Genomic DNA, 27,930 nt, shown 5'->3' on the forward strand with positions numbered 1-27,930 from the left:
AGAAATTACTAGGAACACCTATAGACTTTCCTCTACTCTAGATTATTAAAAAACAAACAAACAAAAAAAAACAATAATTCATTTGGTTATGTTGTTTGTTATGCAAAAAGCAAACTTACGTATCCTGTCTGAGGAGCTTTCTGTGTGGGCTGGGGAGCTGGACACGCTGCTGCTGCGGTGGGATGAAGGGTGGCTGCCGGGCCTCCTGTTGTCTTCTAAGGAGGGAGCAGGGGAGGGACTGTCCGGCACACGTTCCTGCAACCCCAACAGCAACAAAACGCACACAACCAAAATAAACACCTGATGCAGATACAGAATTACACCACGAGAATAAAAGGTTCAAAGCTTCCGGAGTCATAAACAAACAAACCAAAAAAAAAAGAATAAATAAATAAAAAGGGTGTCATTATTTTAAAAATGTACCTTTATAACAGAGGTGACCATTCTGGAAGGCAGACTCTGGCCCTGGGCAGCGGCAGCCATGTTTGCAATGGTGCTGAGGTGGTTCATCTGGCTCATTGCCATGGTGACAGAGGCTGGGGGCAGGCTGACCGGGATCAGGGGGTGTGGCATCATCATGAAGGGGAGTTCCAGGCCTGAGACACATGAAGAGGAGACTGTTGGTTACTCAATGATGCATATCATGAGTGAGATAGTCACAGGTGGAGAGGGGGGGAGATCTTGTGGTGCTCTGGCAGGAAAATCTCCACCCTTTGCTGGAAGTAATTAAGCTGTCAGCCCTGAGACGCTCTTTATAAGAAGTGTCCAGTAACACTAAAGCTTAACATGACCATCTGTTAGGAAATACAAGGAGAAAAGGCTGATGTCAACTGTTAAGTACGGTAGAGGATCTGTAATGCTGTGGGCCTGATTTACTTCCGAGGACCTTATTGGAGTGCATGTCATTACGGTCTATTTTAAATAGCAATTGGACATAAACTCAACAGCTTAGCACTACTGTTTATCAGGAAAAATGTGGAAAAGTTAAGATTGGTAGAGGATCTGTAATGATGCGGGCTTCCTTTTCTTCAAAAGGGCTTGAGAACCTTGTAAAAAATGTCCAACGACTCTCAGTCTAAACATTACCGTCTATTTGAAAAGCGTTGAAAAGAACTTATGTCAACTGTTGAGCAAGGCGGAGGTTCTGTGATGGTGTGGGCCCGTTTCTTCCTCTAAAAGCTGTTTAAACCCTGAGCCAATAACATCAAGACTTAACAAGGCCGTCCAATAGAAAACAAGGGTGGAATAAGTTCAGCTAATTGCAGTACTTCTTGGAAATCATGTTAACATAAAATATATAAATATTTTACTATATGTTATTAATAGCTGCTGCTTCAATAATAATAAAGATAATGGGGGTGAGACTTTATAAACTGTTATTAGCAGTAAAAATATATTAGTTATTCTACAATGAATTAAAAAAGGGGGCATATTATGGAAATTGGCCCAATACTTACATGGGGGGAAAAAATCCCTCTAAAAACAAGGGCAATCTCTGAAGCCATTACCCAAATGACTAGTTAAATGTGCAAATGACAAACAAGTACTGTTAAGACTACAGTGTGGCAATGACTTTAGGCCAATTATCCCCCGTACCAGAGACACAGAAATAGACCAAAAAAGGGTGTGAGACCGTACAATGAAAGGATTTCCATTTTCTTTCATATGTGCACAAATGAATCCATTACAACGCGCAAGATATCTTACAAATGTTTTAAATTATTCATCTGCCGCCTGGCATTTGTCGCCCTAATTGGGAAAAACCGAAGACATTAGCTGTGTGAGAATGTATAAAAATGTCTATTAAAGATACCATACGGGGGGTAAGGAGCTAGTCAAACAGTGGCCCTGTACTTGTGCTTGTGAGCGGCTTAATGAAAACAAGACGACTTTCAAAGGACGCGAGCGCAGACAGAAGGTCAGAGCTAGGTGTCTGTGCCTCCCCGCTCAACCAGCGCGCCCCTCTCTCTCTCTCTGCTTCCCCTCCTCGGCTCTCCTCTGGGACTTTGAACTGAGCGGGATCAAAAGTGACTGGAAAACATTTTGGTCTCGTTCCTTCGCCACTCAGATGCTTCTCCTCAAAACTGCTTGAAAGAGAAAAAAAAAGGAAGAGGAGGAAAAAAACAACAACTTCATAGACACTATTGGATCTGATTGAGCCTCTGCGTTGATTTTTTTTCCACTCCCTTTTTCTCTCTTTCTTTGGCAGCCTGGTTCAAGGTAAAAAAAAAAAAAAAGAAAGAAAAACCAACAAGAAAGACAGAAAGTAAAGCAAATCTGCATGAAAGAAAGAAAGAAAGAAAAAAAACATGATAGCGCCATCCACAAAACAACTCCGGTTCTTTTTTTTTTGTACCAAACATCAGTAGCCAAAGGGCAAGGAGATCTGTATGGCGAAGCCTCTAAAGAGAAGGACACTGGTTTGAAAAATGAAAGGACCTGAGAAGTACTCCTCTCTGTCATTCCACCTCCTTCCAAAAGAAGCATTGATTTCCATAAGAAAGATAGCACGCAGTTTCTCAGTGGTGAGTATTCCCAGACAATATAAAGCAAAAGGGGGAGATTAAAGAAAGGCGGAAGCCAAGCTGCACCTCGTAGCGGCGCCTCCGCCGAAGCTCAGACTGAATCAATTACCACTCAGCAGGCTAAGCTCAATTAAAAAACACCACAGAGGGCCCTGATTGCGGGGGTACTTACTACGGGACAACATGGTAAGGTCTCGGCTACCTATCAGGCTTTCAAGGCCACTCAAGGGCCGGAGTGAAGAGACTTATTCTGCCTTTGAGGTGGATGTATAACACCCATTCAATCAGGCACTGTGACGCGCATTAGGAAAGATTTTCGCCATATTAAAAAAAAAGTCATGGAAAAGCCACCTAAAAATCGCACTAAGCCATTCTCTGTTTCTGCAATAACATTCCTGGACTTATCTCCGTGTTATTCCTTGCACTCGACCCCGTATGAAATCTCACGTCCCCACCTGACTGACGGCCTTTCAGGAGAAAACACTGGACCTGTGTTCGCGCCAAAGGAGGGGTATTAGTCTCGCTTTCACCGTCGGCCCGGCCCCTTTCTTGTCACCTCGTCCCAAAGTGGTGTTTCTCCCATAAAGACCTATTCAGGCCGCAGTGAGGGAATGTGCCACAGACCTAACAAGGCTCCACCAAATCCCTTTGTTTGCGGCTGAAAGGAGCCAGGTGAGGAGGAGATTATTCAGGAAATGGGCCGGTTTTTGCCAAGCAGCTACGTGTCATTCACGTGTAATTTCTTTCTCGTTTGTGATGTAAGCTCCAAACATTACACTCTGGATTAATAAACAACATGTTTTTATTTGTCCTTTCTTTCCCATTTCAAGGAACCAACAAAGTTTGAAGGGTCGATGCCATGCAGTGGATATCATTGGTACCGGTGACAAAAGGGGCGTAGCAGTTGATTCATTCAGGGAGAAAAAGCTCAGATGTTAAGAAGTGATTGTTGTCCGATGGTGGAATTACTGGAACACCTACCAACACATTTCTAAAAAACAAAAATGTAACTGAATTATTTTTTAAAAATTAATTTTGCATTATTTATCCTCATCTAAGCTAATTAAAGTGATCTAGAAACGTTAAAAAAAAAAAAAAAATGTTTTGTTGGGGACTAAAAATGCCATGAAAGCCATTTTTAGCTTTCTGACTACTACCAAGTTGGACATAGACCCAAATTAAGCACTCAACCTTATGTAGAGAGCAAGACGTAAAGGCATCCAAAGCCCACTGTTAGAAAACTGGAGTTAAAAAAAGGCATGTTGGTGTCAACAGAAAATAATGAAAAATGTAAACAGATTTTGCCCAACTCTACCAGAAAACTGAAGCCATGTGCTTTGGTCAGATGACAAAGCACATCGGTAGAACTTTTCGGTAAAAACGCTCGAACTGGTTTTGGCACAAAACAAACGGACGAGTACATGGAAAAGCATCCTTTTAAGTTTGGTAGCGGATCTGTGATGATGTGGGTCTGTTTCTCTTCCGACGGCTCTGGGAACCCGGTCATGTTGCATAGAACCCTGGAAATTTAAATACCAGGATGCTTCCTAAGGAAATTTGAAGTCCTCCTACTCGATACTGAAAATGGGTCGTTATCAGGTCTTACAGCAGGATGCTGATGGTAAAACATCTGGACAAATCAAGACAGAAATGATTCAACAGACACAAAATCAGCCTCGGTGACCATAACTAAATCCTAATGAAAACCTGTTGGGTGAGCGGAAGAGAAAAGCATATGAGAGGACTCTAGACAATCTACAGATATTGACGTCTGTATTTCCCAAACTCTTTGGTGTGAGATTGTGCTACAGCAATAAAATATATGTTTATTTTAAAGCTTTTGTGGCATCTTTACCAGGGGTTTCCAACAAGTGTATCTTAGATGTGCTGATCTCACACATATAGAAGTTTAGACCTGATGAGATAAATTCCTACAACAATCCCCCCCTTCGCACTCGGCCCACCGTCTCTCCTGGAGGGCATCAACAATACATTTGGAGTAATTTACCTGAAGTAAGCCTGAGGGAGCCCGCAAAGGTGAACTCCTATTTACCGTCATTAAAACTACAAATCGCTTAATACCAATATAAACAGCTCAGCTATTATGTTGTGGCGTGCTTTTGCGAGTTCACGCTCGGATGAGCAGAGATCCGAAAAGCATTGGATGAATTAAAACAGCTCTCGGTAACAGCGTGATTAAAAAGCTGTTACATCAGGGCTTTTTCGGCAGTTCCAGTTGCTTAACGGAATCGCACCAGAAAAAGGGGGGGGAAAAAAAAGGTTCAATGTGTGTTTCTGAACAGATTAAAGAAATAGTGGAATTTATTTGGAGAACAACACTTGCATTGACTTTTGCTGTGGTTAATCTCTTTATGAGAACATGACCTCAACCTTTCTGGCTATAAAAACCTACAGAGGGAAATAAAGGGAAAAAGAGCTAAGCCTTTGTCATTGAAAATGGTATGAGAAAGCTAGCACCCTCCCTCCACACCCCCACCCCGAACCTTAACTCTGCTGTGGACAGATTTCCCCTGACAAAAATTAAACTAGCTCCTACTTGGCACTTTATTATCTCTTCAACTGAATGATTTATTGTTTGTGGAGAGAAAGAAGCAAAGAGAGAGAAAGGGAAGATTGCATTTCCACCTAAAGCTCTGGCTTGATCTTGTTTTTTTTTTTTTTTCTTTTCTTTTTTTCTGTCCAGAAAAAAAAAAAAAGCTCCCGACAAACAATAATGTCAGCTGTAATTGATCGGAGGTCGCTGGCTGGGCCTGCAGTAAAAGCGCACTATTTAAGCGACAATCGGCCCCGCGCTCTTCAGACGCTGGCTAATGAAGCTGTCTGTCTGGGCTATTTACCTTCTCTTAAATGGAAGGGGAGAGATGTACTGTAAGAGACAGGGCTGGAGAGGATCTGCCTCTCGCTCCTGTGAAATAGGACCTGCACATGCCTCAGGAATGTATAATTGGTTGCCGCAGCCAAAGCCGGGGATTCGGTGCTAATTAAATGACTTGTTTAAAGCCTATCTGTCTTTGTTTGGGAGGCTCTGGGCTTCAGAACAATGCATTGTAAATGCTGTTGTCAAACAAACATTCCCGGTTATCCTTTGATTGGAATTGAACAAGACAAAGGGCTGATTTACTCAATGCTAAGTCTCTGGTTTTTCATGCTGTTGAATATAGTTTTCTTTTCTTTTTTTCTCCTTCTGATCTGTCAAAACCAACAGGAACAATCCAGTCAAGCAGCTAAATAGACCGACTCCCTGCACAATCCAGCCTTCTGCAGCAAAACAATCTGAGTTTTTCTGCTAATTGCTCTTGTAAAACGCCCCCATGTTGCGCTTGTGTTTCTCCTACAAAGGTTAGGTGGGGTTACGGAGTCTTTGTTGTGGTGGTGTTGAAGATGCAAGTACTCAGTCCCCCCCCTAAAAAAGAAATGAATGGCTAATGATAAAGTTCTATAGAGCTTGGGGCGGTGTAGCTGTAGATCGGTTGCTATAGTCGTAGATTTGATTCCTGACCTTAGAACCTATGGTGCATGTCTTCCCTTCTTCTGCCTCTTCTAATTTCCTGTCTGATTACTGTCAATATAGTAACCAGTGGCACAAAAATGTTTCAAATCCTTGACTGTAAGGGTGTGACAAGACGTGATATCAAAATGCCGAGATATTTCTCGCTAAAGTCAAGTCTGTCTCACGATGTTCACTTGGAGTCTCAGCATAACTTTGTCTGTCGAAGTCTGTGTTTCTAGACTCATATTTTAAAGTAAGAAAGGAAGTTGTTATTGAGGTGCCTTGCTGTGTTATCAGACTGATGAGTAACGACTGTCATTGGGGTGGTTGACAACTCTCGAATTCAACAATCAATCAATAATTGTCCACAAAAGTTTGTGGATTTCAACAAAAAAAAAGGGTCGGGATCAATACGCCCTGTCTTCTTACCCCCGTCTTGTTCCCACGTGTCGCCATTTCCTCTCTTCCTACTTCCATTTTGTACCCATGCAGTCCACTTTGATTGGAATCCTATAGACAGTGTGGACAGATTTTAAAAAGTGAGAAAAAATATATACATGGAGCCTGAAAGTGCAGATGGGTTAATGTGACTTGTGCTCTAGGCTCACCACAAGTCACTCTTTTTCAGACTCAAATTTAGAACATTCCTAATATATAAACACCAAGGCAAGATGGGTTTTCCCGCTCTATTCGTTATCAACTCATTACCAACCCCAATGGTGAACTTGCCTTCAAACTCAGGAGTGTGTCCAATGGCCATTTTGTTGTACTGTTGGTAAAAATGGTAATTTAGATCACATTTCAAATCAAGTGGATACGAGCGCCTGTTCCTGGTTCGGTAGTCACAGATTCATCTATTTGTGGATTTTTCTGTGGAACATTGAGTCGATTGGCTGTTGCCCCCAAAAACTGAGATACGGAAGACCACTGTGCATATTAGCTCATGTTAACATACTGTATATTTGGTGTTTGAATTATTAAAATAGGAAGCATTTCTGGTTGCAAGCGGTACATGATTTCAGCTATTTATGAGTGGTCGTGGTCCCTAACCATCACGAATAAAAAGGTTCAACTGTATATTTCGCCTAATGGACTATCGTTTTGTGATTTGTGATCATTTTGTTATTATTTATTAAAAATAAATAAAAAATTGCCATTTTAATGCTTGGTTTGGTACTTAAAGCACACCCAGGAATGCTATGGAGGGATCTCTGCAATGAACATGAGTCACCGCCTCCATAAGCATGCCATAGAGCGGCGTAAAGACAACACAGGTGCCCAGAAACATACCTTCTCCTACAATCATACGAGGAGTACACACACAAATGCAAACAAGGAAGAAAAAAAAAAACAAAACACAGACATACACAGATGGCAGTTTCAGTCAAGGCTGGTGAGTCCTGTTTCTCATTAAAACACAGAGGGGGGAGAAAAGGTATGGCGCTTTGATGTGGCCACCCACAGCCCTTCAGTGTCATTGAATGAAACTTTGAAGCTTTTTGTGTTTACACAGCTAATGTCGATAATAAAGCAAACATCTTGCCTTTGTTAAATACCTGCTCGCTCTCAGCTCCGCGCGGGCGTGCACGCAGCGCGCGCGCGCGACTTGAAACGGACGACATAAAAAGAACACATCATCGGCGCAACAAGGAGTGGTAAACATGAAAACACTCGAAAACAACGGCGGCGTGCGGAGGATTGCAGGCCAGACATGAGAACACATGCGAACAATGTGCTTTACATTCGGAAAGCCGCGAGGATCGGAATGCACTTCGGCCTCGAGCGCGTCAACAAACGATACGGCCTTAATGTGAAAGAATAATCTAAACAAAACAAAACAAGAAATAAAATAAAATTAAAAAAAAAAAAAAAAAAAAAAAAGATGCACTGATTTCATTCAGGTGGGCGAAGATTTCCGATTTCCTGCCAAGACACCTCGTGTAACGCGGCAGAAAGCATGATAAGAAAACATTTCTGATTTGACGAGGTAACATAATTGCTTCCCAATGCAAACCCACCAGAGTGTAACATGTGCTGGAAATTATCAAGGAGACAGACAGAGGTGTTTGTCCTTAAAGAGTATTAAACACACACACGCACACACGCAAAAAAAAAAACAAAACAAAAGAAAAAAAAAATCCCACGGCAGGCAACTTTTATGGGATAATTTAAATCCTCTGCTCGGATGGCGCGCATTCCTTATGAAAATTGAAAGATCAATCATCTCTGTGACAGATCTGTTGTGAAAGAAGTTCTTCCTGTCTTTTGAAGAGAAAATGCTAAACATGTTTGCTCCACCAGTCATCACCCCCTCCCTCCCGCTGCCCCCCACTGCCCGCCCTCCTTGCAAACATCCCCGTTTCAGCTGTCTATTTGTCTCTTTGCTGAAAATGTTAACGAACAGAGCAATAATCAGGCCATATGCTTGCATGTGGCAAATCTCATTACAGTAAATGACCTTTACCAACCAATGCCAACATTCTTGTGCTTGATAACGCAGAGCTGGGGTTGGGGGGTTTGGGGGGGGGTGGAACTGGGGTGGGGGATGAAGGAGGGGTGGCACACAATGGTGGGTTTAGTTAAACACACTCATGATGCGCCCGAGAGAGAGCCAGGCCCTTCTGGACGCATTAGCCAAACAACGCTCGCCTTTCTAATTTGGGTTCGGAACCAGGCTCGCTTGGCATTTGTCTCGCATCGCTCTCGACGACGCGCTCGGGCATCCGTGCGAGAGGCCCGACACCCGAGCACTTGCAATAAGCCTCCGAGCACGGAAAAATGCTGCGAAGCAGACGCGGGGAAGCAGAAGGAGAGCGGCGCTATTGCCAGCAGCTGTTACTACTGCGGGTGCAATATATTCAAGTCCAATCAATAAAGCTCCTGCAGACAGTGACACCCAAGCAGACAGAGGAATCATTTTCATCTGATACTTAGAAAAAGCTCCCCCCTTTTAAAAAGATTGCTTTCAGTCAATGACAACCAGTTGTCATTTGACTAAAGCCCCTGAAATGAAATATATTGACGAGTGCTATCAATCACGAGGCGCTCTGCCGTCATATCCTGTTAGCGGAGGGGGTCGGCTTGCACGTGGTCATCGGATGATCTGTTTTAATTAGAAAACCGGCATCGCCTCCTGCTGCGTGCTTCAGAAAAAAAAAAAGTAGTAATAATGTGGATATAGTCTGAAGTGAAAAGAGTCTGCTGACTCACCAACGAGGCAATATTTGAACTAAGATGTTTGGCATTGAAGGAAATTTCCACAAGAAACACTGAAAACGACTTACAGTAAATCTGTGAGCAGCAGTGGCGGCTCTTGCATGAACAGTGCCCTGGGCACGCCCCTCCGTGTGCCCCCCACTCTTCAGCTCATGAGAGTTTTAACAATTTCCACACTATTTCAAATGAAATTCTGATTCGATATTGTTTTGTTTGCACAAAGATTGTAGTCCTTTTTTCCCAGTAAATGGTAGAGAATAAGCCACTTCAGGTTTGACCAAACTTAGATTTTGAACTTGAAATCGATGTGGAGACTAAGCACTTGTAAATCAAAAAGGTGAACTGCTTTGGGTCGTTTAGTCTGTAATACTTGTACACATAGTGAGCATACCTCATGAACCTGCTCTCAGGCTGGTGCACCAATGGTATGAATAAAATATGTACTGATCTATTAATTACTTTTAAAATCTAATAAATTACATGGGTAGGTTACATTATGAAACTATGGAGAAGGTTTTATAAAGTTTGGTTTACAAAAAAAACAAGCTAAATATTTTACACCATGCAATAGAGACACCAGAAAACGTACAAGGTGGAGCAAAATTCTTCTGCTATTAGAAAAGCAGCAGATCCCCTGCACATAATTATTGATTAAGCAACTTTATTTTAAGTTGAAGCGGTGAATGTTCTTTAATTTTGAACTTGCTTACCCCCGGCATCTGGATTTGATAGAATTGGACTTGGTAAGGTTAAAGATGTCTGGATTCACTACAGCTGAATGGTTTAAGTATCCTAATTCAGGAAGAACGAGAAAAGAAAAACAAGCCTTTTCATTTCAGGCAGAACGGTACCGAGTATTTCCATCACACTAACGCTCTTTTGATTCTCCACCCTCATTGCTGCACGAGTGGACGTGTTTTCCGGTGTAATCACAGGAATGGAGAATGTCATTTTCTTGTTGTCATCACAGCGTCATCAGCGTTATTGTGTACGCCTGGATATCATTCCTCCACGCTAATGCGTCCCTCTTACGCATAATCAGAGTCGAATAGGAACACATGATATCCAGGCTGCGATGCGGCTGCGGCCCGGGACACGCGTGGAAAAAAAAACAAAAAAACGCTCCCGTTCCATGCGGTCGCACGCCACGTTCCCTCCCGACCTGCGAAAGCCCATCATCGCTGAAAGGTTGAATGTCATTTATTACACATATCACATTTACGCCAAGTGACATTGTCTTTTCAAATTGCGTTGATCTCTTCACTTTCAAAGGTCAGCCCCTCGCCTGGCTAAATTCAACCTGACAGAGAATAGTGAGGAGGGGACAGCCGAACACATGCATCACTCCCGCATCAAAGCGCTCCAAATTAATCTTTCCAATTAACGGAGAACGAGTCCTAATGCTGATGGAGGCCGACAACTAGACTGGTCAGTTGTTTTTATTTTTTTTTTTATTTAATTTTTTGACATAGCTCTGCTCCTGGTGTTTGGAGCTAACCACAAGAGACAATCAAACAAATATTTCTCTGCCTCTCTTGGTACGTCTCATCCCTGCAACCCTGCCGCCACTCGAATATGACAAAACTTGATATGGATCATTACAGAAATAATGTTTAATCAATCCCCCATCCTCCTCCTCCTCCTCCTCACCACCACCACTACCACCACCATCACCCGTTATTGTAATCTATTTTTGCAGTTGTGTGCATTTGTGTGTTCTTGCAGTTACATCGGTGCGCCTCGCAATTTTCCAATCATGCATATTCAAGTGGAATACGCTGATGCTTAACAGCCGACGCAACAGGAATTAGAACGAGGACATTAGACTTCATTAAAGGGAGAAATGATTATCAGGTTTATCTTTTGAAATGTCTATTAAAACGGGTGCGCCGCTCCTTCACTTATCTGTCACCTGGCTCCCATGAGCCTGGCACACTAATAGAGAGATGGTGAGGGCCAAAGCCCAAGAGGGAGACAGAGAGCCATCAAGCTCTTCACTCAGACTGGAAGGCTTCCTGTCTGCTCTGCCACTCTATATCCAGCTCGGCGTGTCTGACTCGGTTACCCCCACTAGTCTCCATTTCCCCCAACAGCGGCAGCTTGAAAAGACCCGATTTTGTCCCGCAAAGCTGCCTGCATTGAAAGAAGAGCTGAAAAAAAGCGAGACTTTGTTTGCATGAATTAAGCAAGAGGACGTTCTGATGCATTCAAAGACATTATTTCCAGGTTCCCCACACATTTGTCAAGTCAAAATGACACACTTTAAGACTTTAAATATGGAGGTGTGGATAAATGGATGTACAGCAATCGGGACTGAGACAATGGGAAATGTTGAAATAGTTTTTTTTTTATTTACTCATATCAAATTCCACACTTTTCCAGACTAAGTAAGAACTCTGGGATTCTCCTCAGCCTGTGGCAACAATCTCTTCTCTCCAAGAGCTTTGTCTGACAAAAGCTCCCATAAGAGCGCCAGAGAGGAAGATGGATGAAGTTGCCCCCAGACACTCATATCAGGTCAGTGTGTGTTTTATCCCCTAATGGTTAGGGTTAGGATTGATTAGGAGGGTGATACCAGATCTGAGCCCGAGGGCCTCGTGTTATGTCAGGAGGAACAGGAAGTGGCAGCCTTCCTTCCTCCCATCGTGGCCCACATTCGGCAGGAGCCCAGGCCACCAGCGCCAGTGTGAGCTAGCAGGTTTTCTTGGAGCGTGCCGCAGTTAGCTCGTCGGATATGTCCTTCCACCCTGAGAGCTTTATTATTAGAAAGGACATAAACAGACTAATTAAATCGCAGCAGTGGAGCTGGGGCTGACAGCTGGCGCTAAGACTGTGACCGAACAGATCCCTATCAAAGAGCAGGGAGTCTCTGTGTGCTCTGCCATTGTGTGCCTCTGTCTGTTCACAGGCTTTACTTTGACTTGCATTGCTTTGGCAGCTCTACAGTGTGTTCTAAAGTATTCACACCCCTTAATCTTTTTTTTCTCCTATTGGCCAGTCACAACAAAGATCGGTGTATCTTGGGGGGATTTTATGACACACAACCCCAAAAATTAACACATAACTGTGAAGTAGAATGAAACGGGCGGTCTTGTTTTGTAGCATCCCCACAGCATCACTCTGCCACCACCACAATGCAGTGATGGGTTCATGTGCTCAGCAAGACATGTTAGTTTTCCAATGCTGACTGCATCAGACTGAAAAAGTTCAACTTTCTTCTCATCTGACCAGACCACCACGTTTTAGCTGCGTCCCATGACAATGTTGGGGTTTTTTTTGTCTTAAAACTCCTCCATAAAAGCCAGATTTGTGAAGCGCACAACTAACAGTCTTCCTGAAAACAGATTCTCTAACCTGAACTGTGTCTCCCTGCAGCCCCTTCATTGTTAACATAGGCTTCTTGGGTATGTCTATGAGTAATAATCTCCTTACACAACCTGTGAGTTTAGGTGGGCGGCCATGTCTTAGACGTTTTAAAATTAGGATTGTTTTACAACCTAAACCTGTTTTAAACTTTTCCAAAAATTGACTCCTGACCAGCCTGGTGAGAAACTAATTGAATTACACAAAGCTTACTTACTTACTTGATGACTTCTGAGGAAGGACTGCCAATTACGCTGCACCTTCCAATTCACAATTATGTGCCGTTACATGTTGCATAAAGTTCTAATACAACACAATTATTTCCTATGGCTGCAACCTGAAAAAAATGCAAATAACTTCCTGGGATGTGAATGCTTTCGCAAGGCACTGTAGATGTGTTCAGCTCCTAAGTGATAACAATAATCTTTTCATCCTAATTTCCTTCACACATATCCTAATGTCTTATAAAGCAGTCCAAAGCAAAGCATCCAGACTCACTTGTAAGGTTCCGAATGTTACAAATGCTTTCCAGCAGAGCGGTAAACACGCCAGTAATTAGCGCACGGCATCCGAGCTGACTTCCGCCGGCTCCGCAACACGGTCAAGCGCAGACCCCATATAGAGAGGAGCCTAGTGATGCATTGATCTCAGAAAATTAAGGCTAACTAGCCCAGATTGCGGCATCTTGATGTACCTTCTGGATGAGCCGTGTGCTCTGCCCGTATTGTTAGCACGGTAAACAGGACGGTTTTGAATCAAATGAATACACGCTGAATAATTAATGCGCCGTAAAGCCTTATCGCTACCCGTGTGCACAAAACGTAAAAGCACCGATGATGAGAAAATATGGTTTTAACGAGTCAATAATGGTGAGTGCAACAAGAACGGCCTAATCAATGAGGCTGCAGCGTTTGCAAACAAGGACTTGAATTATAACGCCAATAATTGATCCCTTCCATTTCCCCCATTTCGCCCCCCCTTCCCCCCTCGACTCTCTCTGATTCGTGTGATGTCATTGTTTATCGACTGCTTGGTGCCAATGAGGGATGATGGGAAGTTTCAGAGTTTGTTTTTGCTCTGACTTTTGCTCCACCCTGTCTTCTCTTTCCCCCCTCCCCAGCTCTTCCCCACCCTAACACCCCCCCACCCCCCTACCCCCCACTTCCCCTCTTTCCCTTTCTCCATTTGTAAATTTGCAAGCTGTAGCACCAGCTTAACCAAAAAGGATTAAGTCCCATACCCAACTGAGAACACAGATAATGCTCAGTAATTGGTAAAAAATGAAGATGAATGGGACAGCTAGATAAGGACCAATTAGCTGCTGGGAGTGTACAGCTGTGGTCTCCTCACAGAGCGCTCTCAGGGGCCAAGGCCCGCTCTTTTTGTAGCAATGCGTGCACACAGGCAAGCAAAAAGAAGAAGAAAAAAAAAAACACCCACGCATTGGAAACACCTAAGCATGAGGGTAGGTCTTGCAGGAAATTTGCCTGATGGCCCACAGAAACAAATCATCTCACACCTTCCAGTCAGGCAACTCTCCAGGTACCCGTCAGCAGCCACTCGGCTTCAGCCCACATTCACATTTCAGAAGCTAAAAGGGTCCTAAAAGTTTTGTTAAAAAAAAAAAAAAAAGTGGTTCCGGAACCGGACAGCAAAATCGGTGAAAGAAAATCAGCGACTGTTGTGTCTTCTCTTCCTGCGGTGTTGTCTTTCGGTGACTTGTTTGGTCGGCATGTTGTGGCATCATCTGGCTGATGACAGCGGAATTCCCATATCTAATTACAAACAGGATTTCAGCTCCATTAGTGCTGTGTGGCGGGGCGTCAGATGAGTGGCAGGGCAGCACCCAGTGGCCAAAGATGGACGCGGGGTGTTAGACGGAGACGTAAGTGAGACACGGCCGAGAAAGTGGCCTAAAAACGAGACGCGTCTTATCTTTCCTGTCTCCGCATTTCTCCAGGTCAAGGGAAAAGCACTTTATTTTTCTTGTGCACTCCGGAAAACAAAAGCAATTCCTTCCCTTGAAATTGGCAGGTGTTTGTTAGCGGGCAGCTGACAATATTTTTGCTGCCAGTAATGAAGGTTGTAGCTGGGGTCAATGCGTTGGGAGGGGACGGCGCGGGCGGTTTATCCCCCTCAAGGCCGAGCGCCACACGTGTTTTCACTCGGTCTGTGATCTGTAATTGTGGCATTTCCTGAGAGGCGCAGGAACAATCCACATTGTGCTTTGAGAGGGCTCCCTACTGCACAACTAAAGACTGCGAGGGGAAAGAAAAAAAATAAAAAATCAAAGACGGACCCCCCCCCCCCCCCCCCCCCCCCCCCCCTCCACCCCTCTAATTCCATCTCCCTTCATAATTATTTGTCGTTTCTACTTCTTTATCCATCATTTCTTCCCCATGCACAATTTTTTTCTGTCTCTGGTTTAATATTTTGGCAAAGGGTTGAAGTTTTTTCCCCTCATAATTAATAACATTGATGCAAACAGGAATGTCTAATTGTAATGAATATTTAATGGGAGAGAGAAACATTAGCCTGTTCAATTTACATCAACACAAAGACAGCAGTGAGCAATCCAACTCCACAAACAGCACAGAGTGTCCTTCACTGGCTGGCTCTCTTTAAGCGCTTCACAATAAAGAAAAAAAATAATAATAATAATTAAAAGGAGGACTCTGCTTCAGACAAACATCAAGACAAAGCACCTGTATTTTTGCCTTCCCCCCACCCCCCTCCCTCAGTCGGTTTATGTAGTGGTTGTTCCTGATTAAATGGATCCACGTCCTGAGTGGTATTATCAGAGACGCGCACATTAACATATCAATTCCTATCTTTGGTCGTCACATGATTTGTTTAAGCAAACATGTCCGTTCTGTGTGGCTTGGAGCTGGATGATTATAATATGTCAGTCGGTCTCCTAGGAGACGCTTGTGGTCGGAGTCGGACTTTAAAACAGCGCACGGAAATCCCCAAGTCAGCAGCACTGTGAGCAACAGTTAGACTGCTCTCAAAACAAAACTGCAGCCAAAAGCACTTTCCCTTCCTACCCACACCGTGTCACTAAAGTGATCCATATATTTGGACTGCTTTTAAATAATGGTGGAGATGAACTAGATTTGTAGATATTACATTTTGTCGGCTCTGACTGTTGACTAATTTATTCTTCCCTAAGTAGGTCATGCTGACAACAACTATCTTTAAGGTGGAAGTTGACACCGAAGGAAGAGGTATTAAAATAAACTATTTTCTGAAGAGCCTCAAAGCTTCTAGAAAGGAAACAAGTTTCCAAAAAGGCATTCAGGGGCGCCTACAAACACAAACACTCACTGATGTTTAAACTAAGGCTGCATAAGACAAGAAGCTATATATTTACCATAGTTTGATTATAAAATAACGATAGTTTGATTAACACGCTTTATGATCAACATGTCTGCAACTTTCCCTGAAATCGGTAGTGCGGAGTCACTTTCCCTGAAAGTTGCAGACATTCAGGGTTGCAGCCAGGTCAACAACATCTATATGAGTAGTGGTCATAAAATGCAGCAAAAGTCCTTCAAAGTAGTAAAATATATTATTCATAGGTAGAGTTTTAATGCGTAAGACCTAAAATGTTACAGTCTACCAAATGTGGCACCAAGAAGTCATGACTGCAATATTGCAGATGCTGAAATTGTGATGCCTATTAGCATTAATTATATTGTATAGGTGTTCAAGAGCTAACTTTGCAAATTGAGCTAATCATGCTCAAATCTAATATAAGATGTTAAACAGTTAAAAATGTAACTAGTGAAATCCTGCTTAACTGTTGAGCTGTGTAACACAGCTTGCCCTCTCTCTCCTTCACACACACAGTGTGACGTCGCCTCTGGTCCAACTATGAATAAAAATGACCATTCACGAAGGCTGCACAAGTCTCCTTTAAAACTTAAAATAATTATGTTTGTGATTTAACAATCCAACACATAACAGTGTCATTTGTTTTGGATCCAAACAATTTTGAACCATATCTGGATGTGGTTCATTGCTCCACTCAGGGGTGTGCAAAATACAAAAAAAAAAAAGAAAGAAAATGTATGCTACAATCTGTAAAAGAGAAAATTAGATTCTCTGTTACTTTAACAGTTGGGTTTTATTTCAACAGATAACTTATATAACCTCTTAAGCTGAAGGACGTAATGGTGTATATTATTAATGAGGCAGATAGGTCCACAACTTTGTGTCATTTTGGAAAAAATGTTACTATGTACATTTTACTTTACATAAAAATGTTAAATTTGTTTTTATTTATTTTAAAAGACAAATTGGATTTGGAGTAGGTCAAAGCTTTACTAAATCGGTAGTGCGGAGTCAGAAACAAGACTCTGAAGCGTGCTTTAGATAATTGAACATAGTAGACATTCACATTTTCGCTCATAAATCAGTTCAAACTGAGCCTGTTTTTTTTTGTTGTTTGTTTTTTTTTTTAAAGTAAAGTTACAAAATGCTTCCATCAAACACATTAGAGTCAGAGGAGGCGTAAAAAGAAGAAGAAGAAAAACGAAGGCGGCGTGCTGCTTCCTTCTTTTCTTGGCTCCACAGTGCAGAACCAGGGCCATATATCTCCAGCGTATTATCAGGATGACTCCTGCTGGCCACCCTGTCACAGGAGAGTGCTTGATATAAACAAGAGATTGCTGCGACACCCAGTAATCAATATTAGGATGGTTTCAGTACCAAACATCATTTGTCTCTCCGAACATTCCTTTGACCAAACGGAGCATTAATTCAAATCATAAATCTGAGCTGATTTAAATCCGAGGAGAGACAGAGAGGAGGGGGATTTTGGGAGGGAAAGGGGTACGGGGGGATACAGGGACTCTCTATCCCTCCACATCCCCCTCCTCCTCATCCCTCCCCGTTTTCTGACTGCCTGCCCCTAATGATTTATTTTCTACATTTCTGCGAGCGAGAGATTTGTCCATACTCACTGACAGGTCACCTTCAAACGCCAGTGGCAGACTGTTCATCACCATGCAGACGAGCATCTCATCGCTGCGAGTAAATATTAAAGGAAAAGAATCCAATTGATTGTGGATGGGCCTGAGAGGCGTCACTGCCATATATTTCACTCAGAGAGCTAATGCCGCGGCCCACACCTAGAAGCACTCCCTCCTTTTCTTTTCTTTTTCTTTTTTTTTTTTTTACCCAGAATTATGATTCTTCCGGAGAGCCTTGTGTGGCTGGCTGCGCGACTCAAGGTTACAATTTAAATTGTAAAAAGATAAAACAGTTTCTTATTAGCTCCATTGCCACAGCCTTGCTGTTTGGTGCTCACATTTATCTTTATTTCCGTGACCTCGGAGGCTCATATTCTCCCAATTTTTTTTTTATTTTTTTCCTCGTGCCTTTTACACACTCCATTCTCTTGGAGTGATGACCTCACGCTTTATGCATTTTGCATTGTTAAATCGGCTTTGAAACACATCCTGTTTTCATCTCCCCGCGCCACAATCTCCACTGTGTCAAGTGTTACTTTAGAAACGGGGCTGTTTATTACAGTAAGTGAACGGAAACCTCGATTTAGCGTCCCATGCTGCAGGGATTTCATCTGGTTTATAGTTCTGAAAAGGCCTTGTGAATCTGCCCCAGCGTACATTATCAGTCTCTTTAATTCACTAAGTGGTTGCGTGTGATATTACAGAACTCCTTCTGCTTTTTAGGGCTAATAATTAATTGAAACGGCACATTGTGAAAAACCAGAGCTCTCACAGCAATTCAATTAGATCGTGTTAAAAAGCTCAGAGCCGGGGTAAACTGTGCTCACAGCTTCACTCTGCAATTAGGCCCTTTTTTTATTTTATTTATTTTTTTCCTTTCGACGTTACAGACTTCAAGAGAAAACAAGACTCCCACTCGCACCGAACATAGAGGCTTCACTGCATGCAAACACATCGAACTTGGCAGCTTACCGTGTCATAAACAACTGGAAAAAAACAGCGGGGGGAATCGGGATGAACCATGCAAATCTTTGGTTTTAAGTTGAGCTGTGTGAGTAAGGCCACTTAGGCTTTGCAGGATTCTGACTGAAACCTGACCGCTGAAAGACGTTAGAGGTTCAGGTTGGAGCGTAAGCAGAGGTTGTTGTTTTTTGTTTTTCCATTCCTTGCTTCTCAGCCTATTTAAAATAAAAGATTTTCAAAAATATTCTTACTTTTCTGGTTTTCAGTTGTTCAACACATTATCTCTCCATTCTTGAGACGCACTTGCTGGTTTATTCAGATTTTTACTATTAAGTCTGTTCTGCTCATTGTGTTGAACGGCGATATGTATAAAATCACACGTGGAAACATGTTTTAATTTAAGAATCAAGTGTACCACATGTCGACCATTGAAATAAGAAGAAAAAAGAAGTAGTTTTGAATCTAACAGGCGTTAAAGATTTATTCACATCTATTCCTATTCAAAGTCCCCCAAACTTTATCTGATTTTTGCAAACCTCAAAAAATCAAAGAAGATGCAGTTTCACGATCCATTTATTGGCTGAAAATGACTTGAGTTTCTTAGTGTTTGATGCAAATAATGATAGGGGAGGGGGATAAAACTCAAAAGCAAAACGATTGTCGGGATTTCACCTGCTGATGAAACACAATCAATGGGAAATTGGCCAATTTGGATCAATCACTGCCAGACTGATTGGTGCACATTATGCTGAAGTTGAGCCTCTTATTTTGGTAATGTTTTAAAGGACTCTTTCGCTTCCTTTTGCATCTGAAAAACTTCGATCGGCTCCTTTCCAGGCTCTATAAAATCAAACGTTTTCCAAATCTCTTCAAGATGATCAAACACAGATTTTTAAACTCATATGCAATATCTTTATCTTGTTGGTCAAAATGTCCAAAAACAGGAACATCAGTGGTTTGTTTCGTCTTCTAATCTGGACCCAGTTTAAAATAACTGTGGATCTAGATTAAAACCTAGATACAAGTAGGGTGCCAGAAAATGGAATAAAATTACCCTATCAATACCTGAGACATCAAAATTTTCAACAAGCTGGACATAAAAAAAAAGTTTTGATGCGGTGCTTTACAATTTACCTTGTGCTTTTCAGCAATTAAGATTTTTATTTCATCTATTTATTTTTGCTCTTATATGAGAAAAAGGTCACAGAGTCTGAAAAACTAAAACTTTCCTCCATAGTTTTTTACATGTGGCTTAAAAAAAAAACTACTTAAATTCTTTCAATATTTGAAACACACACACATATATATATATATATATATATATATATATATATATATATATATATATATATATATATATATAGGTACAGATATAGATATAGATATATAGATACAGATATATAGATATGTAGACAGATATGTAAAATTTCACAGAATTTTTACAGTAACCATTATTTTTGGACAGAAACAGTAACAATAAATGGCAAGCTGAAAAAAACAAACTGAAATGTTATTTTTATAGTACAGCAACTCTTAGACAAGCAACAAGTAGTAATATGAAATCAGGTGCATTATTTTCTATTTTGATAACATATATGTAGATTATTCTTTACTAAACGTCCCTACGACAACAGCAAATTGTCTAGAATGTGTTTGTGTCTGTACAGCTGTATTAAAATGCTCTGCAGCATGCGTCTGTCATCCATTAATGCGAGTGCAGATTTGTCTGTGACAGTGCATGTGTGCGTTTAAAGGGCATCCTCACCGACGCCGGAGCTGAGGTCTCCATTCTCTCCGTCAGCCCCGTGGTGGTTGGCGTTGCCGTGGTAGCCGCTCATCGCCTCCAGCTTGATCTTCTTGACCTTCATGGCCTCGGCGATGGCTGCGTTGGCAGCTGCCGCCGCGGCCGCTGTCAGGCCTGGAGAGAGGAGGCAGACGAGACAGAGAGCTTTACAGACCTGCCGCACCGTCTGCGAGAGGCACCCGCGAGAGCCTTCCACGGCGAATCCAAACGACAAACGCGTGAAACTGACTCAAACCGTAATGAGGAGGAGCGCTAAATAATTTCATGTACGGCGCCGAACGAGCTCCTGCGAAATGCCCGCGTTGGTGTTTCATCTTCTGACAGGGGAGATCTTCCTAGCAGGTTATCATGCTGATGAGATGGATCCCTGTGTGTGTGTTTGGCGGCAAATGATTTTTATGAATGTTTCCAGGACTCCAGCAGTCCTCGCCGCTCTACTGATGTATTTGTTCCCTGATAGGAACCGATGCAGTCGAGATAATAGCGCACGATGCAAGCGTTCCGTGCGCGCGGCTTGTAATACGCAACGTGTTTGTGTATAAAATACTGTTTGACACGAGAGGGAAGAGAAAGCTAGAGAGGCTCAAGCAACACAGGCAATGATTCTTGTTGATGACAACTTAAGTCTCGTTCAAGTGATCTAATCAACATATTTATAGCTGATGTTTAAATAAACTCAAGCTAAGAACAGTGTAGCAGGCACTTGGGATTTTTCTTTTTTTTATGATAGTTTAGTTTTAAGTGAGCAATTTTTTATAAAGCCTTTAAAAAGACATTTAGAATGGGATCTGGTAAAAAAGAGAAAAGATGCCTTGCAGAATTAAGTGTAAATGTAAAAATAAAACACAGACAACACAAGTAAAGTAAATGATGGCACTTTCATTCAAAAATGCAAATTTAAAAGGCCAGACAAAGATGGTTTTGGGAAAAAAAAGATAAACCTTGGGATGAGGCATTGGAGAAGTTTCCAGTTCCTCACAGTTTCAAGAACCCCAAAAGTTTCCATCCCATGCTGCACCTTAAGGTTTTCGGTTCCTTTAATAAGATACGAGAATAAAACCCTTACATATTTCTCTGGCTGTATGAAGTGTAAAAGTGAAACAGTGCTGCTGTGCATTGACTGTCAGCTGGCTGAAAGAAGGTCCCTAACACTTTTTTTTGCTGACAAAAAGGACAAATTTAGCTGATTTAAAAATAGTTCTGGTCACAAAAAAAACCAAACAGCAATGCTGTGTAAGTATATCCTCCCAGCTATCACTGATTTTTCAGGTGACACTTTGTTGAAGTACAATGATTAGCAGGATGTCTGTTAGGCAGCCAACCGCAGGCTAGCTAGCTAAGAGCAAAAATATTTTACCAAAAATTATACCTTTTTTTGGCTAACTTTTAGAAGCTAGAGAAAATGATGGAGAACCAGAAGCACAGTGTTATTATTATTTTTTTATGTGTTTTACTGTCTAGGCAGCAGTTTAAACCAGTTTTTAAACTTGAACCGAAAGTGATTAAGAACATTACATTTCCGTATTTAGTATTTGTGGTAATTTGGCAATATTTCAGTCTCTTCTCACTACTTCCCACCCTTCAACGTTTGCCGTGAAAATCAGCATTCTGGGTAAACAGTTTCTCAAGAGTTTCAAGAGTTTTTCTTTTTTATTTTTCTGTGAAAACTCGACGAAAAATCATCCCGTTCCACCGTAGCTTGAAGAACCCTTTAAACCAATTACCTCACATTGGTTTGTATGCATATCACTTGAAAAATTTCTGACAAAATGCCAAATAGCTCAGAGAATTTTGCATGCATCTGCTCACGCCAACGGCTGCTGTTCCTCCTGAGTAGACTAAATGAATATTGACATCACACTTTAAATAATCATTCACATTTCCACCGCGATCCCCCAAATACGCTGCAGAATAGCAAATTGTGACACGGTTGTCCAACATCAATCAAAATGAACCGGCTATGATTGATATAGTGAGAGCGGGATTATAGACGCACGTATGCCTGGCACACTGCAGAGATCATAAAGCACTGGTTTGTCATTGTGGTAGTTCCGGGGTTCTGGTGTATCGAACGTGACTCAAATCTTTATTCATGAGGCTGGTTTCAAACAGCAGGGACTGATATAGTGTTAAAGCTCCTCCAGGCCCGGTGAGTCTCAGGAGAGTCCTGCAACTCTTCTTGCCAACACCGGCGAGGAAATCAAAGATGCAGAGCAAAAAAAGAAAAAAAGAAAAAAAAGAAAAGAGAAAACAAGATATGTACCTATTACTGTTATAACTCATACACACAATGCCGTATATCACCTGCCCTCCTTTTACACGGGCTGTTTGTAGTTGATATGCGGGCTTGCCTTACGTTTTTGACGCAGAACAAAGCCGCGTCGGCGTTTATCATCGCTAAGCTGTCAAGTCTCAGTGATGGGACTCGACGCAGCTATTAGCAATGCATTCGAGAGGAGACACGAGTACAGGGAGATGTGGGAATCGTACACGTGGCTCTAATAGATGCAAACACACAGTGGGGAAAAAAAACAACAAAAAAAAAAAACACGCGAGCCAGAGCCTGGACGGCCTCTTTTCTCATCCGTAGCCCAGATGGTGAGAGTCACTCTGAGCCGCTGACATGGAGGTGCATATAATTTAAAGCCTTGTTTGCATCTTAAAATACATCAGTACCATATTGACGTACAGTATACATCATGTCAGGCTGGGCCCTCTCGTTTGCAATGGACCCTGGCTTGCTGTTCCATATGCATAAGCAAAGCAAGACGAAGGGGTTGGTGGTGAGGGTGGAGGGGGTTGGACGCCATCGCCTCATAAGAAGGTGATACTTCTTCACATAATGAATGTGGCCTCTGCCCAGCCTGAAGGTCAGCCTTCATTTGTGTATAATGGGCAAGAGTCAACTGTTTTCCAAATGAGACGTATGCAGAACAGACTGCCGAGTAAATATTGAAATCACCTCTGGGCTGTTTGTGTGATAAATTCCCCCCACAAATCAGGTGCCGCTCACGGGGAGTGCCGCAGTGGAGCTCACTGACGCTCTCTAACTTGTGAGGAGAAGAGCCACACTTTATATCGACACAGTCAGCCTGTCCTCCGAGGTGGACCAGATTAACTAACTGCAGGAGCCATCATGAAATGGAGAAAAGGGAAATAGGTGCATTTAGGAGAACCAAGGGTGTGGCGATACATCCAGTTCACAAAACAATAAGATACTAACAATATTGGGCTCACAAGAACGAGATGAAATTCTGGCAATGTCTTTGGGAACTAACAATTCCTCTTATTAAATTGGTTTCTACACACAGCTATGCCAGAAAATTAGACATATCCCTTGCAGATTTAGATGTGAACTCATTTTTATTCAACCAAATGGACACATAAAACTTAGCTCTTCTCTTTTGCCATTCTGACCACTCTAAGTGACTGATGCTATACTGCCACATTCCTTCAATGGTGCTCAGAAACACAGAAACACTCGATCATTCAAGGAATTGTTTGCTTGCATGACAGCAATCAAACTCTTTTGATAATTGCTGACCAGCTTTTTGCAGGTTTTCACTTGTGTTTCGAAGATTTACTTTTAGTGATGACATGATGTGGTAATCAGATTAAAATCAGGACTCTGGTTGGGGGGGCTCTTAAACATTAACGCTGCTTTCAATCTGAAGAAATGGTGGTCAAATGAAAAGATTATATTGAACCTAAATTTTCCAGGGTTATGGATAATTTTAAGCTTAACTATACATTGTAAAAGCAATAAACCATTATTGTAAAGAATCTCAGATAACTGTAGCCCAGTCCAGTTTTTAAGCTCGTGTTATGAAAAAAAGGTCCTGAAAATAGTGCCTACAAATCATTACAAATACTCCCTTTTTCTGTTTTCACAAATACAATATAGGTTCTGTTATGTTATTCAATGCAGAACAGACATATCAAAAAATCGTGGAATATTCCTGCAGTTGAATCCTAATAAAACTTACAGAAGCAATTGCCAACTTAAGTGACTGGGTATTACTGCTAGAATGCTTTCTGGGTGTGTAGTGAGATGAGCCGCTACACAATATTTGGTTGGAAGGAGCTAGCTGATTTTTTATTTTTTATTTTTTTAAAATCTGCAATCAATTTTTTAATATTTCAGTCCAATTCAAAAATAAAAATGTTTGTCTGACTCTGAGGTGGCCCGAATGTCAAAACGCATCTTTGTGCCTTCACAAAAACTGTTAAGGTCAACTAGGAAGCAAAGAGTCTTTTCAAAAATCTCTGTTCGGTTTACAGTTTGGTCTGAGCATTTTAGATTTTGAACTAGAAGAAATCATAAAGAGTTTGGACTGATTTTAAAAGAAACTGTTAAATGCCTTGTTAGATTAGTGCTGATAAGTTAGCATAATGTTGTTAGCAGCTAGCCAGTCAAGTTTAAGTCAAGTTTTTTTGTATAACACACTTCAGCAACATAATACAGTAACCAAATAACTGCATTCTCACGATGCTAACAATTCATTTGTGTCTTTTCTATCTTTTTTTTTCTGTCAATAGCTTAGATAGACTTATTTCACCAGATAAAGTCAAAAGTTGACAACAACCAAATAGCGATTCATAACGCAGACTTCACTTTGATGAGAAATATTGTACTGTGAGATCCTGTAGCACACCTAAAGGGAGGGTGTTGATCAAACGTGTAAATCAAAAGCCAATAAATTGATTCGTGCTACTGTGAAATGAACTGGGTGACCACTTTTCCCTTTTTCCACTTGTCATTCAGCCACAACCCTCGCCCTGCCTTTGACTGAGTGACACAATCAGTGAATGGAAATCTTGGTTTTGAGGATTGTTTCATTTCATCAGAACGATTGTCATATCCACATAATGTGGAGGTGGGGGACGCCGATGCCCACCAACAGGTCTATTAGCCACCAGAAGCCTGAACGTCAACAAGGCCAGTCCCGCCCGGTGCTAATCTGCATTCATTACTATGCAAACAAAACAATCCGGCATCATATATTCTTTCAAAGTCACCTTTAGATTCAGACACTTTTCTGATACCAGAGCACAGAGGAGGGAGAATCCTCCGGAGCGCAAAACAAACAGCACATCATGTAGAGAGAGCCACACCAAAAAAAAAAAAAAGGTTTCAAACAAACAGAGAATAGCATGGCACTGTCACACGGGGAGCACAAAACAGCAAATAAGGGAGACAAGGTCTGATGGTAGCCCTTGGAGCAGCTGTCATATTAAATAATAATGAAGGATCTATTAATATGCAAAGGAAGCAGCAGCCGACTGGCTTAACGCTGTCATGCCTCTGCATATTGTCAGGATCTTCATCATTAATTAACATGCTAGCTGCCCCATACCTGCGCCAATGTCAGAACATTCTTACAACAAACACCCCAATGCCTGTGCCCTCCGCAACTAACTCGGATAATTAAATTAAAATCAGATTAACTTCATGTCGGTTCCCCCACAAAAAAAAAAAAAAAGGAAAGAAAAACAACTTTCTCTAACACTTGATAAAATAATAACAACCAAAGCTTATCTGTTGCGTCTCCACTGTTAAAGTAAAAACAATGGAAACGGGATTTATTTATCGGGGCATAAAAAGAAATTGAGACACTCTGTGTCAACGAGCACGGCCGCCTAATTTTATGCATGGACTGGCGAAGGCGATGACAAACCGGGGACGGGAACGACGCCGCTCTTAGGTACACTAAACCACTTGAACTGTGCGATCCGCATCATGACGAATTTAGTATCAATTACAGGATGGGCTAACCTTACGACAGGCGGCGGGACTGAAAGAGGAGGGGCAGAGACACAAAGAAGTGACAGCAAATTACCTGCTGCACGATGGAAACTATTTTAAACCTGATCGGAGCGCCGGCGGATTATGATCCGCTCAGCAGCTCGAAGTGACATGCTAATTGTACACTGGGAACATATAAATATTAGAATATGGCTCATCTTACAACAGTAGCTCTATGTACTCGGTAAAAAGCAATAGAAAACATTTAATAGTATTGTTTTTTTAAATCAGTAAAGTACATGTATATATACATAGTTTCATATTTTCAAACACATTGTAGTACCAGATATAGACAACCGGAGTAAATACAAAAGATAGATAAATGCTGTTTTCCCACAATGCTTTCCCCTACAAAAAAAAAAAAAAAAGCAATCCAAATCTACCTGGCCATATGTAAAAAAAGTAATAGCACCCTAAAACACCTTTTTTCAGCAACAATTGCCATCAAGTGTTTGTGATGACTGGCAGTGAGTCTTACACATCAGAGGGGAGAAATTTGTCATTGGAGACTTATTTCAGTCGAGCCACTCTGGAAGGCAGAATAGGACGATTGATCTACTTAAGGTCACGCTACAACATCTAATTGGGATTTATGTCTGGACTTCAACTAGGCCACTGCAAGCTTTCATTTTGCTTTGGTTTTTTTTTTATTCTCTCTGTAAGTCGCTGGAGTCCTCTAGCCTCAGAAATGGCTTTGCAACCCATTTTCCAAACTGACAGATGTCCGTTAGATATTTTAGCCCACTTCATGTTGTGAGACAGGTTCTCTTACGGTGTTTTTTTTTTTGTTTTTTTTTTAAATTATACATGACAAAATCAGGTCTGATTAGTTAAACCCCAAAAACGTGACCAACAACAAAAATGTTGTTGATTACAGTTAATTCCTGGTTTAGCAGGGATGGTAGTTTAGTTTCTCACATACGGTCAGATTGGTTTAGGTAGATTTTTTTTCATAAATCAATCATTGTTTAAAAACCACATTTGTGTTAACTCTGATGTTTGTCTTGTGTCTAAATTACTTTCTTATAAGTGCATCAAAAAGGCAACAACAGGGGAAATCTGCAAGGGGGCAAATACTCTTTTTTTTTTCAGGACATTGTAGGTGACATTCATTTCTCTAATGGTAAATGCAGTGCTCTTGCCTTATTCAAAAGGCTGAAGCCATATCTGGGACATAAATGAATTACACTGAAGTTGCTGCTTAAGTAGAGGCCAGAGTGTGAGTGGAACCCCATCCACCCTCCCTCTTCACTCAAAAGGAGATGTCATCTCAGTGTGGTGTCAGTCCACAGCAAATAATCCGATTTGGGGGGCGAGCGGGGGGGCAATCTGCCTGTAATGCATCAGCAACTGGAAAGGCTCCAGCGTACCCGCCTCGCCGCCCCCAAACCCTGCGGGCCACGAGCGTGAGCGTTCGAGGGCTCGCGGCGTGTGCGAGTCGTGTGGTTTTGCAAACATGCGAAAGTGCTTCCTTAAGTGGAAATTCAAAGAAAATGGAGCTGGTGTCAAGGACAGAGATACATATGTTAAAAATATGTTGCACATCGCCTCTCGTAGATCCTGTTGACTGCAGAGACGACATATTTCCGCCGCTCACATGTTGATGCTAATCCGGTGTGATTTGAATAAGTGTCCGACGCTTGGCCACGTTTCAGAGAATGTTATCTTCAAACAGTTTGCATGGAGTAATCGCAGCAAATTAAGCACTATTACTTGAATGGCTTTTATGAATCAAGTCATAAAGTAAAACCTTTTGCTTTATTTGA

At 41.8% G+C, this 27,930-nt stretch overlaps 1 protein-coding gene across 6 annotated transcripts in view; it reads right to left on the bottom strand.

The window, feature by feature from the left end:
- Positions 1-27,930, bottom strand: part of dachd (dachshund d) — a 135,177-nt gene that overhangs the window by 31,683 nt on the left and 75,564 nt on the right. For 3 of the 6 annotated variants that reach the window (XM_032568072.1, XM_032568071.1, XM_032568070.1), the window contains exons 3-6: positions 20,320-20,472; positions 6,466-6,546; positions 424-596; positions 120-264 (exon numbers count right to left, since the gene is read on the bottom strand). In XM_032568072.1, coding sequence (XP_032423963.1) covers positions 120-264; positions 424-596; positions 6,466-6,546; positions 20,320-20,472 — 552 coding nt within the window. The remainder of the gene's footprint in view (positions 1-119; positions 265-423; positions 597-6,465; positions 6,547-20,319; positions 20,473-27,930) is intronic. The other 3 variants (XM_032568073.1, XM_032568075.1, XM_032568074.1) reach the window with 3 other exon arrangements.

This window comes from Xiphophorus hellerii, chromosome 7 (genome assembly GCF_003331165.1).
Source record: "Xiphophorus hellerii strain 12219 chromosome 7, Xiphophorus_hellerii-4.1, whole genome shotgun sequence".
NCBI classification, from domain to species: Eukaryota; Metazoa; Chordata; class Actinopteri; order Cyprinodontiformes; family Poeciliidae; genus Xiphophorus; species Xiphophorus hellerii.